The sequence below is a fragment of the Macrobrachium nipponense genome, chromosome 40, assembly GCF_015104395.2.
Source record: "Macrobrachium nipponense isolate FS-2020 chromosome 40, ASM1510439v2, whole genome shotgun sequence".
NCBI lineage: Eukaryota > Metazoa > Arthropoda > Malacostraca > Decapoda > Palaemonidae > Macrobrachium > Macrobrachium nipponense.
In genome coordinates this window covers 39,586,194-39,602,760 of record NC_061101.1, presented here as the reverse complement: position 1 = coordinate 39,602,760, position 16,567 = coordinate 39,586,194, and the positions used below count along the sequence as shown (strand labels likewise).

The 16,567-nt window shown below is 36.5% G+C and overlaps 1 protein-coding gene across 1 annotated transcript; it reads right to left on the bottom strand.

Annotated features, from left to right (window-relative positions):
* Positions 1 to 644: 644 nt before the first annotated feature.
* Positions 645 to 11,282, bottom strand: LOC135212102 (uncharacterized). Its single transcript, XM_064245486.1, has 4 exons — positions 11,209 to 11,282; positions 9,890 to 10,023; positions 4,047 to 4,184; positions 645 to 3,621 (listed from the first exon to the last, which is right to left on the bottom strand). The coding sequence occupies exons 1-4, from the start codon at positions 11,268 to 11,270 to the stop codon at positions 1,997 to 1,999; spliced, it is 1,959 nt and encodes a 652-aa protein (XP_064101556.1). The 5' UTR covers positions 11,271 to 11,282; the 3' UTR covers positions 645 to 1,996.
* Between the last annotated feature and the right edge of the window lie 5,285 nt (positions 11,283 to 16,567).

Genomic DNA, 16,567 nt, shown 5'->3' with positions numbered 1-16,567 from the left:
ATAATTACCTTTTTCACTCTCCAATAGTTTATAACATTGGCAGAAATGAGAAGTTCACAGTAGACATGCCTTTATGTTACTTGGATTTTTACTTCCAACACCACCAGGCAAACTTGGGCCCCATTACTATCCCCATATTTATGCCTGTGCCTATGTACTTTACATTGGAGGGACTTGGCACCAGGAACATTATGCCTCGAGGCAGAGAGAAAGAAAACCGATAGAAAGCAGCTTGTCTCTCATCTCTGCCCGCCATCTCATGTAGAAAGAACACAGGGCTTCATTTAGAGGAATTCATTTTAATGGCAGTGGAGAGAGTGTGTGTGTAAACAGAACCCCTGCCAGACCACATCTAGTAAAAAGTGAAAGTACGTCATGAAGAGCACTGTGAGTAAAATCTATATTTTATCTTTTAGCTTTTCAATCACCTGATATTTAAAAGTCACTAGGCTACTTCTCAGCACACGCTATATATATATATATATATATATATATATATATATATAGATATATATATATATATATATATATCTATATATATATATTATATTTAATATATATATATATATATATATATATATATATAGATAATAACATATATATACAAATTTATTGTGACGATTTGTATATACTGAATTGCCTAGTAGAACATGGGGCTGCCATGTTGTGTGGAAGTTTTCACTGTAAATCGCAACAGATAACTGGCAATAGATCTAGTGTCTAAATATCATTGTTAAGTATCCTATTGTCAAAATTTACAGTTTCTTAGAGAATATTAATATACTCAATGAGATATACTGTCATTAGCAGTCTACCTATATTTTTTTCTTAAAAAATATTGATATTGTACTGAGTGTATATCACGCCATGTTCATTGTAATCTTAATAGTTTAATTATTTTGTGCATTGAAATATTGTCATTGGGATACCTATCATACTTGGTACTTTTGGTTCACTGGGTCATTGACTGCACTAGGTAAATTGGGCTTACGGGATACGTGTTTATGTATTTTTTCCATTAAGTAAATTTTGTCAGGTCAGTCCATTAGGTAGAATTCCTCTATTTCCTCCATCAGGTACTTTGGTCTATTTGGTACATTTGATCCACTGGTTCCATGTTGTCCATTACATCCATTTAAGGTGCATTTCCTTCATAAGGAAATTTGGCATAGTGAATTTTGTTTATTGCATAAATTTAATACATTAGTTAACTTGCTCACTGGTACATTTACGCTTTAGATACATTTAGTTTAGTGGATGTTTTGATACACTAAAATATTTTGTTCATTGAGCACATTTTGTACATTTGGTACATTTCGTACCTTTAAAACATTTTGTTTATTAAGTATATATCTTACCTACAATACATTTCTTTTGTTGGAGACACTTGTACATTTGTTCATTTGAGAAATCTGTTTCGTTTTATTCACTGTAAACATTTTGCTAACTGGGACATATGGTACATTTTGTTCATTGGGACATTCGTACATTTGGTAAGTACAGTATCCTCCATACATTGGAAATGGTTCTTTTAACTCCAAGTATCCTTTTCCCAGAGGGTAAAAAAATATATCCAATACTCTTAGAACGCCAGACATGGCTCAAAAGACTCTATCTCTCGACTTTGGTATTGGGACAAATAGGGTTGGAGTCAACAAAGCAATTGCCATACCAGTAATGTAATGAACCATTACATATAGGAACTGCTTCAGGAGGCTCATTGATCCTGGTTAGGAATTAAGGTGAGAAGCTATAGGTCAGCATCAGTAGACAGAATGTTTTGACATCTTCTATCAGCAATGTTTCAACAAGGAACTTCAGTGTCTTCACCTCTGCAATGAATGCATCCTTTTCACTTTGCATTGTCAACAACATCCACATTTAGAAAGACACATAGTATTGTCAAAGTTCCTGACTCATAATTTAAAACTTTTAGGATTGATCCATGTGCATATTCTGCAGCGAATATTACCCAAATATGAAATGACTTTCGCTCTTACAGGTTAAGGAAGGGTTTTTGAAAAGGAAGATTTCCGTCAATAGGATAATGATCAAGACAAGAATGATGCTGAGGGTCTTTACAAGATCTCCAGAATTCTATTTCATGATGACCTTTTTTAAGATTTGCTGGTCCGTTTTTCAGTGTTCTCCAATGACTTTCATGTTTCAACCACTCGAAGCCATATCTGTTCCTGGCATAGAGACCCGGATTTGGCCTCACTGCAATATCCTTGCCTGCATACTTTATTAGAGTTGGTTTGTCCGTATATTCAGGTGGAAGAAATTGATAAGAAGAGGCATTATGTTGATGGCAGACCAACTCTAGAAAGTATCCTGGACAGTTTACTGTTAGGTATACATTATGTTTAGTAACATAATTATAACATTGTTTTCTTTTCAACATTGAATTTGTGTTCCTCCATGTACTAAAATCTTTGCAAAATATACTAATGTCATGGTCATAGTCCCAGGGTAAGTAACCATTCATCTTCAGAGCTCCGAGAACAGATCCGGCATGTAGTTCATAATGCAAGTTATTTTGATTTCCATAGTCTGTCAAGTAAGCTAGATATTTCGTCATTAGAGCTCTGCAGCAAGGAGCCAGTTGGAAAGATGCAATCGTGCCTAGAGGACCTAAGCAATAAATGCCAACAGAACTGCAATCAAAAACATAGACCTTGTCGTCATAGGAAGTTATCTTCTCAAGAGACCATTGCTTAGCCACTATTATCCATTGTTGCTCATCCATATTTGGATGAGTTTGAACATAGAACATAACATCAGGACATGCCATTGACAAAATACCATTTACACGTAACTTTGCAAACCAATCCCGATACATGGGATGGCCATTGAGGCCTTCTTGAAACGGTATTTGTTTCAGTAGTGCAACTGAAGTAACAAAAGGTGTTAACAGATCATCGCAGTACATACATTCGTACTTAGAATAGTAATAACCAAGGGCATAATGAGCCTCATAGACAGCCATGCGCTGCTGAAGGCATCCATGGTTCCAGAGTCCTTCAGGATCTCTAGCTGCTCCGCCAACCACCTTGACATGCTCTACCTCATCCAAGACACGCACCAGTCGTTCAAGAGATGACTGATTGTTAAAATGAGCCAGTGATGTTCCCATTAGTACAAATGGCGTTTCAATAGTTTTAAATAATTGATTCATTACAGTAGACTCATTAACACCATTCTCCATCATTACAATCCTCAAATTGGGTACATTTGTGTCGATGGCATTTTTTGACATCACGATGGGAACAATTGTGATATTATAACGTTTTCTTATTTGCTTGACAACAAAGTTAACTCTTTCAGGTGTCCAGGATGTAGCTGGAAGAATGACTGTAAGAACTTTGTTGAAGTTGGGAACATAGTTACAGTCTTCAGATTCCATGCCAACCTGACCTAATGGATCAAAAGTAGGTTTATATACTTCAGGACATACATGCCGAGATTTGTTCGGCAAAGATATGATTGAAGTGACATTGGTAAATGTGGCAGAATATTCCCTGGGAGTCTGCATTGATAAACTTATCCTTGGGTCCAACTCTTCAGCTACTGCTGCTAGCTTGATAGCCAGCTTGGTATCTATAACTGATTGTTGATGACCTGTTTGGGGAAAGATCTTTTTAGAGGTGTTTGAGGTATTTTTAGTACTCTCTCCAAAATTATTTGTATAATCATTATTAATGGTCTATACCTAATATTAATTTTTTGTTTTATTAAATATTTGTCACTAGCATGGACAGAAGTTGGATGACTATACTCTTCATGCTAGGAACAGAAAGGATCTTTTGTTTTACTTACCACAGTTTCAAATAAGTTATGATCACTGACTATTATGTGCTCATGGAGGTAACAAAAACTTAAGAATGGGTAAAACTATTAAAATGTTTCCTCTTTTCATATGGTTTCATTTCTGTAAGAAGTGCCATCTGTTAATATTACTTGTTACTACTAGTATAAAGTAAATTCCAATATCCTCTCAAGTAAAATTTATGGTAAAAAAAGTGGAAGCACCAATGTTTTTATACCTGTTTGACGAGTGATTTCCCTATACACCTCTACCAGTGTAGATGCTAATCTCCTCCTGACGTCAGTGCCTATAACAGTATGATCCTGTTGTGTAGGTTTTGGTGTTTCTTGTGTGATGTCTACACAGGCAACGACTTCTGAAAAAAAGAGCTGCAATGAAAATATTTATTTTTATGTAGGGGATGAATGGAAGAAAAATCATACGTCACATAACAGTTGTATGAATAAGTTATCAGTAAAGTTTATAGCTCCATTCTGGGCAATAGAATTTATCAATCCTAGGAAATTCTGTATGACATTTGTTTAATTTTGGTCTATTGTTTGCTAATAATGACTGACTCAAGATGATGTAAATGACATTTTTCATTTCATACCAGCTGAAAGGTAACTAGACCAGTTTTGAAGATTCATTTCATTTGGAAATTGTTATATGAATCTAGTGTAAAATTGCACAAATTTTGCTGATGCAATCTTTTATTTATCCTAGGAAACTAGCTATTCTCTGAACCTTAAGCCTGGACCTTCATGATCATAAGAGCAGAAAATCTAGGATCTTAGTGGATACATACATAGTAGTAAGCAAACACTCAATACATGGCGTGTCTTAGAAAGATTATCTACAAATAAGTAAAAACAAAAAAAAGTATGGAAGGTATTATGATATTTTCGACAAACAAGACATTACCAAAATAAAGTTTGAAACATGCCTGCTTAGGCCAACAAACATTTCTGAAAACCCAGCCATGTCACAGAGACACTTAAATGACAAGCTGCAAGGTTGATGTTATAAGCTGGGCCGCTGAGTTCCTTGTGGCATCCTGTAAGAACCAATATTTGGCAAACAGTAGGCCCCAGCTGCTCATATTTTGCGTCTGGCATTTTCATATCTGAATGACGATTCAATTTGCTGTTTATAGGTGACAGAGACGTACAGAGTGCGAAAATATGGTTCCCTATATTCAACTTGAGTGTTGCCATCTGGGAGGAAGCAAGTTCCAGGAGGTGGATATGTGCTATGTTTACAGGTAGGAGTCCCAAGGAAGATGGTGCTAAGCAAGGGCATCTGGACTTTGGCAATGATGAAGTTCCACTGATATTTTTTCTTCTGGAGGAGAGAATGAAATCCAGAGATTTTATGATTATTTGACCCAAATAATAGGCTGGCATTTGGAGGTTTCCCATGGTCCATGGTGATGGCAGGAGGATGGATTTGAAGGTACCCCTGTTCACCTAAGACTTCCTTTTTGAGGCTTGATTGGTGTTCTAAAATCTGATGGAGTGGGTAGTCACTGAAATTGTAGCAGTCATCATAATCATCTTGGTTGGCTGTCCTCCTCAGTTTTTCCTATAACTGCATCTAGGTGTGTAATTCTGTGCATCTTTGCCAAAGTCGTGGTGATATATACACAGGAAAGGTTTGTGGAGGAGCCCTTTCTGTCTTTGTTGGAGGGGGGTACTTTTGCTTAATGTTTTTTTGTTACTTCACTGTTATCTGAGTCTAACTAAGTCCAGGTCTTGGTCTTCTCTGGCTTTACAGATGTTGTGAGGCCTCGGAGCCCTCTCAACAATTTGTCTGCCTTCCTTATGAGGTCTGCAAATGGCTTTCCCTTGGCATTATGGAGGGCAGCCCAGGTATTGGTCAGCAGTCAGCAGAGCCATATTTCCCTTATCAGGTTGGCCTTCTTGTGTTTCCTGGGGTCACTGAGGTCCAGCAGCATCGGAAGGACTCGAGTTCACTTCTAGATGCCCTTGCTGTTGTGTCCCCATTGATAAGTTGAGTAGGTCGAGGGCTCGACATGTGCGGACAGGTGGCAGCAGGGGGAACTAGGATGTCAAGAACTTGAACAAGTAATTGTGTTCAATCATCTCATTTTGGAAATTAAGCCTGCATGCAATCCATGTTAAGAATGTGGCTGGGATTTCCTCGAGGACATGGTCCACCTTCTACCTCAAACTTGTGATGTTTCAGAGGCAGAATGTTATGTCCTTCCCTTGGAACCAAATCAAATGGTCTAGTCATTTGACAAGGGGGCAGATGGAGGTAACGGGTTTCATGTTCACCTTTTCATCGTTAGACATTTTTGAGGTTTCTATACCTGATTGTCTTTTAGTGGTAGGAATCTGTATTCAGTCCGTTAGTTTCCAGGGTTTATGTGCAAGAACCATGTTGGTCTACTCTACTGGTCACTCTGAAACCGCTAGTAAAAGGAAACTCATACTCAGGATGACTTGTTTTAAGAGGGCCTGCTGGTTGCAAGGTAGCTACAGGTGATCTGTCGACCACATGGTTGAGACTGCATCGTGGTGATGTGATTGATGTATGGGCACATGGTTGTAAAAGCACCTTGTGGGAGGCTGGGTTTAGTACTGAAACTGGAAAGCTTGCAAGATCACCATCCGACTGTACAGAAAAAAATGATTGAACATTTGAATAAAGTTACCTTAAAAAATCCTAGTGCTTTGTCTGTGCCTTTTCAAGGACAAAACACCCATTCTGCATTGACTTGAAAAACTAACAGACAATCAAAGGAGCACTGCTTTCAGGAACACTTGGAGGCAAGGAATCCGGAGAGTTTATTTAACTTTTCTTAAAGCTTAGTTTAATTTTATGGTAGTTTATATGCTAAAACATAGAAGTTTCACTCTTATATCCAGGTTTAGGCACCAGATTTATAGTCAGGGAGCTGGAGGGGGGTTCTATGTGCATGAGATTTGATAAATATAGTCTTGGAAGGTGGGCATTCTCTTGTAATAGACGCTTGAAAATTACACATTTGAATGAACTTTTCCGCACAATCACATCTGATGAAAATTGAGTTTTCCTTGTGCCTCATGCTTTAATTTACCTAAAAGGATTGTCCAGTGTCTCCATAAATATTTTTTGGTCGAAGAAATTCATTTATGGCATTCAAAAATCAGATAAGCCATTTCCAAGGGGTCATTTCTGGTATTCAAAGTCAAGATGAATCACATTTCTATGGTGATTTGTGCTCTATGCCTAGTGTTCTGTGTTAACTTTCATAGTTGTGCTGTAAGATTTCAAGTAATTTACACTTTAATTAGAGAACAAAGTCCCATTCTATCACATGGAAATTTCACTGTAATCAAAGATCAGGCATCATGGACGGCAAACATCAATTTACAGATTTCTCAAAATCTTGCACAATTTTCTCTGAATATGATATGCTTAGATTTAAAGCTTCAATTGTGGAAATTGTATGTTCCCACAAAGACTTTCTTGAAGGCTACAGTCACAAAATCTAGTGCAAAGGACGCCTTTCCATTTGCAGGAACAGGAAGCCCTTGTGCATTTTTTACACCCACAGTAAACTATTCTTCTGGCAAAGGGTTGTACCCAGCAATAGGAAGTAGCAACTCATTATCCAGCACATATCCAAATGATTTTGGATCTGGCTTGTCAACAGTAGTCTCAAACACGCAAAGCATTTCCTTAGTTGGAATGCATGCTCTGAGGATGTGAGCCTTAATCGCTTCACTAGTTGGAGGCAATTCTTTGCTTCCCTTGCTGTGAAAATACAAATGAGACTGCGGCTCCTTCATTGTCTGGACTGCTGTACCTTTCTTGAGAACTTGAACCAGGTATGCCTCAGCTTTTGCCAAACTCTCAGACAATTTTGGCTCATGAATGTAGTGATCAAACTCAGCCAAAAATTGCTCTGGTTTTGCCTTGAGAGCGGCTGATTTCGTTCCAACTTTGCTGGTATAGTCACTTCCATTCAAATGACACAGGTAACACAGAACAGAGTGAACCAAGCTGTACAACCATAGTAAGAATAGGAAGGAACCTCGTTGAGTCACCAACACCACATCTGACCCACAATTGATGGAGACCATTGGCTTGAAGGGTGGAGAAATGATGCAAAGTGTAAATTACTTGAAATCTTGCAGCACAAGTATAAATGTTCACACAGAACACTAGGCATAGAGCATAAATCACCATAGAAATGTGATTCAGCAAGACTTTGAATACCAGAAATGACCCCTTGGAATTGGCTTATCTTATTTTTGAATGACATAAATGAATTTTTGGACCACAAAATATATGTCGAGACACATCTGTTGAATGTATTACGACGCGGCCAATATTGTACTTCAGGGAGTTTGTGGGTCAGATGTGGTGTTGATGACTCAACAAGGTTCTTACCTATTCATACTAATGCTGTACAGCTTGGTTCACTCTGCTCTGTGTTGCCTGCAGTGCATCATTTGACTGGAAGTGACCATACCAACAAAGTTGGAACAAAACCAGCAGCCTTTAAGCCAAACCCAGAGCAATTTTTGGCTGAATATGGCCACTACATTCATGAGCCAAAATTGTCTGAGAGTTTAGCAAAAGCTGAGGCATACCTGGTTCAAGTTCTCAAGAAAGGTACAGCAGTCCAGACAATGAAGGAGTCGCAGTCTCATTTGTATTTTCACAGCAAGGGAAGCAATGAATTGCCTCCAACTAGTGAAGCGATTAAGGCTCACATCCTCAGAGCATGCATTCCAACTGAGGAAATGCTTTGCGTGTTTGAGACTACTGTTGACAAGCCAGATCCAAAATCATTTGGATATGTGCTGGATAATGAGTTGCTACTTCCTATTGCTGGGTACAACCCTTTGTCAGAAGAATACACAGTTTGCTGCATGTGTAAAAAATGTACAAGGGCTTCCTGTTCCTGCAAACGGAAAGGTGTCCTTTGCACTAGATTTTGTGACTGTAGCCTTCAAGAAGAAAGTCTTTGTGGGAACATGTAATTTCCACAATTGAAGGTTTAAATAAACACTATCCATTTTCAGAGAAAATTGTGCAAGTTTTTGATAAATCTAAAATAGTGTTTGCTGTCCGTGAGGCCTGGTCTTTGATTACAGTGAAATTTCCATGTGATAGAATGGGACTTTGTTTTCTAATTAAAGAGTAAATTACTTGAAATATTACAGCACAAATATAAATGTTCACACAGAACACTAGGCATAGAGTGTAAATCACCATAGAAATGTGATTCAGCAAGACTGAATACCAGAAATGACCCCTTGGAATTGGCTTATCTTATTTTTGAATGACATAAATGAATTTCTTGGACCAAAACATATAAGTCGAGGCACTAGGACCATCATTCTAGATAAATTAGAGCATGAGGTACAGGGAAAACTCAATTTTCATCGGACGCAATTGTGTAGAGAAGTTCATTCAAACGTGCAATTAGCAAATTGCACGTTTGAATGAACTTCTCTACACAATTGCCCACTTTCCCAGAAGTCTATCCAAGTTTTTTTTAAGCCAGCCAAGACACTATATTTATCAAATCTGAAGAGTACCTCTCTGCCTCTCTCATGCACACAGACCCCATTCCAGCCCCCTGACTATTACTCCTCTGTGACCTGCTGGAGCAATCTGATAAACCAGCATGGTTTGGTATTAACATTCTGGTGATTAGCAGACTCAATATGGCCATAACCCGCCACTAATAAAAATCCACTAACATTCCAAGTATGGTGTTTCAAGTTCTAGCTTCACTCTCACATGAGAATTCCAGGTTGACCTCCACTAGTTTTGGTTAACACAGCTTTGTTTTTGCACAAACCCGTTGTGACTAACAGAATCAGCATAGCTCATTATACCCATGCTTGCTGCTAAGGGACCAAATATGGCACTTAAGCTCTGGTTCACTCTTCCTCAAGAGCTCAGGGTTGTCCATTGTAGACTCAGCTTGGTTTTTGTATAAACCCCTGGGGATTAATGGACCCTGTAACAAATTGGATTTAAAATGAAAGTAAGTTTATAGAAAAGTACAATGATTTGTGAAATATCACATCAGAATACATAAAATAAACTCACCCTGTCCCTTCATAATATTTCCAAGAGGTTGAAAAAGATTCCCTGCATTAAAAGATGGCCCGCCAAACTTAGCTATGATAAGGACAAGGACCACTAGTCCTAGTAATAGCACCTTACTCGTGCGATTCGTAAATCTGAAAAGTGGTTATAAGAGATAGAGTATATTAATATGATATGCATTTTGGTGTAACCAATGTGTGGATAGGCATATGAATATAAAAACAACTTAAGTGGGACATTCCCAGTGCTCTAGCATCTCTCTCTTTCTATCCCTCCTACTTTCAGAGGTCTTGTCTTTCTCAGTGTTCGTTTAATATTTAAAGTCCATCTGTCTGTCTCTGAACTAATAGGCAATTCTTGAACCATTTACCAGACTTACAAAAGACAGTTCAAAGACTTCCAAACATTTACAAAGGTAAATTGGTTTTTTATCATTGACTATACTGTAGTCACAATTTGAATGCTTAACAATCCATGCAAGAGATACATAGAAGAAAAACAAACAAATTAAACAACTGAATGATTGAATGAGACTCTTCAATCTGTTCAACAAGAAAACATTCGCACCCAGTTTGAATTTCAAAAGTGGTGAGCTAATTATCAGGACTCACAATGACTGTTTAATCCATTCTTTGAAAAAAAGAAAGTTCTTGTAATCCCTGATGTAAAAATTGTGTACCATATCGTTCGAGATCAAAGAATTATGAGAAGACACTGTAATGTTTTTCATGGCATTACGGATATCTAACTCAGTCTAAACTTCGTGCACAACCTGTGGTAGGGTTACTTTTCCTTTAGAGAAATGTCCAGTGTTTTGTGCTCACTTGCTGCAAGGTAGTGCCTTCCTTATTATAGATTTTAAATCCAGAACCATAAAACTGTCATTCCCTCTCTCCTTTTGGGCCTCTGGTTTCATTTACCATTGTAATATGGTTATGGCAAAAAAACAACTAGGAAAAATTTTATTATCCAAATATGCAAGGAAAAAAACTGACTTTCAAATTCAATGCTTTTATATTTTGGCTGATACATGACCATATCAAGTGATGATGGGATCACTAGTAATCATCCTGTAATTGGTAGGTATGGTCATTCTATGTGATAAAACATACAAGAGCAGAATTTTGAGATCTGCTCTTTTCCTTGTATTTTTATAAACATCAGCTTAGAATGGTACATGAAACCAGAAGCCCATAGAGCAGAAAGGAGAAGAATATGAACCAGGGGGCTTTGATACTGAAGAAGAATCCAAGAATGCCTATTAATTTGCTGAGGAAAACAAAGCAAAGACGTGATTTTTAAAGAAATCTTAAACTCACTTTCTTAAGAATTGGCTACAACACCGAGGTCGAGTACTTGCACTAACGTCTGCTTTCTCCATGACTTCTAATGGAACCTGCAGACAAAACAGAAGAAGTAGAGACTCAATTTTCGTCGTAAGTAACCAAAAACTTATATACATGTGTGTTTGTGTGCACATATAAAATGAGGTAGCTATTCCCATGTTTTCCACATTAGCCAGGATCTACTACAGCTAATTACCAAGCACATAATTCATTGATTAGTTCAAAGAGTCACTAGGACTCTGCCACAAAACTGGTCCTAACAACCGTTACCACAGACCAATCTGATGACCCATGTTGGTGAGGTGAGTCTGGTTATCACTTGACCAACAGAATATATTTAATGTCACAGACGTGGTCACGGGTGTCTGGCTCTCAATATGTCTATGGAAAACTCCATCTGACTCTAGAGTGGGACAACACACTATGAACAGAAGTGTGTCAGAATAGGTACAGATTTAAAGTAGAAATGGGATCAATGTAAATCAAAATCATCCACAGAATTCATATAATTGAAATAAGATCAGTAGATATATTACAAGGAGCTGATATTCGAACTCTGCAGCACTGTTGCTTATGTTAAGTATTTACAATGTCAAGACAAGTGCCACACAGCAGTAAAAATTGGTCGGTAAAAGCAAATGTGTGAGAAAATGGCACAAAAGAAAGGGGGTAGAGTATGCACTGTAGTTTTCTTTGTCCTGTAGTGTGCTTGATTTGGAGATGGCAGTTATAAAAGCAGAGGCACCCTGAATCCCATGGTAATCACACAACAAGCTCAAAATACCAAATCTGCAGTGTATGAAAGCATTAAAATGGATGTCAAATAAAGTCGAGTTTCTGCTGATGGCAGAGGGAGTAGTGAAATCGTAATACTGGGTACTCTTATCTAAACCGAGAGTAAACCTTGAACCATTTCACAAATGAAACAGTATGTCGTCTCATAAATATCATTGTACTGTCAATTCCACAAAACACTTATTTAAAACTCGATGGGATATCACAGGGGATGTCACCTTAGTGGGTAACGAGAGTGTAAATGATGTTACTAGATCACGTAAAAAGGGATCAAAGGGGCAGGTGATATTTTAGGTAAAAGAAGGAAGAATAGACTGAAATAAAGGTAAAAATTAAGTCTGCTTCGGAAAGAAAACCAACTTCGTGTTGTACCTTTTTTCTGTGGACATGAAACATCGACTGAGGCAGAGCCAGGGCGTAAAGATAAGGAAGGAGGCATAAGTGGCTTGCGATTTCCCACGAGAGGACAGCGAGGAGCAGTGTTCTGTGCCAAGTCACGACCCAGGTACTAAGTGGGTGCAACTTAATTGGGGTTTGCAGTTGACACCTGCATCCAGGAAGGGGTTTTCGTGGCCGCTCGTAACGAGGGTTGCTGGGGATTTGGGTTAGGTCGTTGAGAGGCCCTTTGGCTATGCCAACAGGCATAGGAGAATAGGTGAAAGGATTTTTTTAATACTATTGTCTTCTGAAGGAGTATAGGAATGGTTATTGTTGACTGCACAATAAGGTGACGATCGTGTACTTCCTTTAGATACTCTACTTTTCAAGCATTTTTTATGTTTTCCAGTAAAATGGTAGAGCTTATGTAAGGGTCCAAGTGGCGATATATATATGTATATATATATATATATATATATATATATATATATATATATATATATATATATATATATATATATATCGCCACTTGGACCCTTACATAAGCTCTACCATTTTACTGGAAAACATAAAAAAATGCTTGAAAAGTAGAGTATCTAAAGGAAGTACACGATCGTCACCTTCTTGTGCAGTCACAATAACCATTCCTATACTCCTTCAGAAGACAATAGTATTAAAAAAATCCTTTCACCTATTCTCCTATGCCTGTTGGCATAGCCAAAGGGCCTCTCAACGACCTAACCCAAATCCCCAGCAACCCTCGTTACGAGCGGCCACGAAAACCCCTTCCTGGATGCAGGTGTCAACTGCAAACCCCAATTAAGTTGCACCCACTTAGTACCTGGTCGTGACTTGGCACAGAACACTGCTCCTCGCTGTCCTCTCGTGTGAAATTGACATACATACATAATATATATATATATATATATATATATATAATATATATATATCATACTATATATATGATATATATATATATAATATAATATTATATATATATATATATATATATATATATAATATATATATATATATATATATATATATATATATATATATATATAATATATATATATATATATATATATATATATATATATATATATATATATATATATATATATATATATATATATATATATATATATATATATATATATATAGATATATATATATATGTCAATAAATTCTTCTGTTAAAACAGGATACGTCTCAAGTATAAAAGGCCCATTAAAACACTCAGGTTTAAAGCTAAGGACCATATCAAACAGTAAATGACAGAAGTAGTTACATTGGCAAAATATATAGCGGGATATATGCCCTTAGGTGATGCCTGGGGTCACCAGTAAGACGACGGTGGTTCTGTTAATTGTCATAATCCGCTTCATCTTTGCCTTAAGGGAGATACTGTCTATGTGGTTAGAGTCCCATGCTCCATTGGAACAGAATTGATCCTATTATCTTGTTGTTTTATCAGTGAAGATTCTACCATCTGACGTTTGTATCGACAGCTGCTCTTGTATAAAATTTGGGGAGAGTTCCAATCCTTGGTATGGTTCGTGGTATTTATAAGATGAAAAATGGCCAAAATATGTTTTCCTTATCTAACTGACCGCTTATGTTGAGTTAATCTTTCTGAGAGAGATTTTCATGTGAATCCATAGTATGAATTATCTCAATCACTACAGAGGATTTCACAGACTCCTATGTCTTTAGAAACTGGTTTGTGCTGAACATAAATGAAGGATTTCCCCAGTGTATTTGGATATGTGCAAATGAAAGAGTTGGGATGGCCTAAGGTTTGTGAGATCTCTCGGAAATTATCCACATGAGGGATTATGATTTTGTTTGTGGTTTTTATTTTTCCTTTTCTTCGTTTTCTGTGGGTTTGTAAAAAAATGCTCTTTGCTCTATATATGGCCTTTTCTATTATGTGCTTAGGATATTTTAACAAGATAAGTTGATTTCTGATTGTTTCAAGTTCTTTGTTGTTTCAAGTTCTTTGTTAAGAAAATCTGAGGAGCAAATTCTCATGGCTCGAAGAAATAAGTTACTTGCTATGCCGAGTTTAACTGAAATGCCATGATAGCTGTAAAAGTGTATGAATGAAAGTGAGAATGCTACTTTCTTAAATACTAAATTTGTAGTTGTTACTAGTTCTGATGATTAAGACATCTAAAAGGGGGGTTTGGTTATTGCTTTTCTATTCTACTTCAAATTTTATGCTCGGGACCAAGGAATTTAATATTTGTGGAAAGACATCAAAATTGCTCCGCTCATTTATCCTGTATGTTAAGATGTCGTCTACATAACGAAGTCAAATCATATCTGTAGGTTTAATAGGGTTTATAATTACTGTTTCAAAATACGCCATATGTAAATTTGCTAACACAGGACTGAACAGACTCCCCATACTGCAACCGAATTTTTGGTGGTAAAAGTTATCATCAAAGGAAAATACGTTATTAGTGACGCAGAGTTCTGCAAGTTATATTACTTTATTCAATTCTATGGCTCAAATGGCTCAAGTTTATTTTGAGGAATGTTAATACCTTTTTTATGGGTACTTTTGTGAAAAGTTATGTACGGGGATATTTGCCGACCTGAATTTATTGCTAAAGTCCTCTGTATGCTTTATATGACTAAGGGAAAAAGTTCCTAAAAAGGGGGATAGTACCTCAGCTAAACATTTCAAAATTCTGTAGTTAAAAGCTCCAGCACGCAAGATTATGGGATGGAAGGGGATGTTATCTTTGTGAGTTTTGGGGAGGCCATAGAAATAAGGTAATTTGAGATTGATTGCTTTAAATTTTTCCAAAATTTCTATATTTTTCTTACTTTTACTGATGTTTCTGATTTTTCTGTAGAAATCTATTGGGACATTATGGCTCGGGTTTTTTTTGTTAATTTCTGATAGGTTGCTGTATCATTTAAAACCTCAATGATCTTTTATTCATAGAACTTGTCCATTAACACAATTTTACCACCTTTATCTGATCTAGTGATTTTATACAAGGGCAGCTGTCGATACAAATGTAGATGGTAGAATCTTCGCCGATAATACAACAAGATGATAGGAGCAACCTTTCCAATGGAGCCTGGGACTCTGACCATATAAACAATATCTTCCTTAAGGCAACAATGAAGCAGATTAAGACAATTAACAGAACCGACGTCTGCTTAGTGGTTTCCCCAGGCATCACCTAAGGGCATATACCTCACTACATATTTCACCAATGTAACTTCTTTTGTCACTTGATAAGGGTGTGAGTCAGTCCACCAAAATATAGTCCTTAACTTTAAACCCAAGTGTTTTAATGGGCGCTTTATGCTCATATACTATAATATATATAATATATATATATATATATATATATATATATATATATATATATATATATATATATATATATATATATATATATATATATATATATATATATATATATATATATATATATATATATATATATATATATATATTTATATAGGCACGGGGATATGGAAGGACATGGCACATTACATGATTCTTTATTGCTAGCGACGTTTCGAGACAAAGTCCCATCTTCAGGCTAAAGGCAAGAAATAAATATTACATCATTACCAAACAATTAGGAATGTTAACGTAAAATTATTATAAATTAAAGTATTTCTAAGTAAAATTACGAATTAAAAAATCTCAAAGAATGAGTACTACATCAATACATAACATATTCAAGAAAAGGAAATGTAAAATCATAAAAAATTAAAATATTTCTAAGTAAATTTACGAATAAAAAACATTAAAAAGAATATATATATATAGGATATATATATATATATATATATATATATATATATATAGGATATATAAATATAACTTTAAAAATGAGGACAATACCTTGCTCAAGCAGAGTCCCGCCGTTCCGTGTCAGGACGGTGGAAAAAAAGTCAAGAAGAGGCAAAGAACAAAGTGACGTGTTTTTATGCTATAATCAAAGGTACTGAGGTAGTATGGTTGTTAAGTGAAGGTACCAGTTTCTTAATTGCCAAACTTTCAAAAACGAGGAGGTGGTGTTCATATGGTGACGTCATAATGACCTTAAAGTTGTTATAATATATCTCTGCCCTACAGATTCTGGCGTGATTTCTAATATTTGATTGTTCAGGGGTGGATAAT

Excerpts from the sequence above, each read along its gene's own strand:
- LOC135212102 (XM_064245486.1), bottom strand. The coding sequence starts at position 11,270 with ATGGAGAAAGCAGACGTTAGTGCAAGTACTCGACCTCGGTGTTGTAGC. Across the intron at positions 4,185-9,889 it reads AAATATTATGAAGGGACAGG|AAGTCGTTGCCTGTGTAGAC; the intron begins GTGAGTTTATTT and ends TCTTTTTTTCAG. Across the intron at positions 3,622-4,046 it reads GGAAATCACTCGTCAAACAG|GTCATCAACAATCAGTTATA; the intron begins GTATAAAAACAT and ends TTCCCCAAACAG.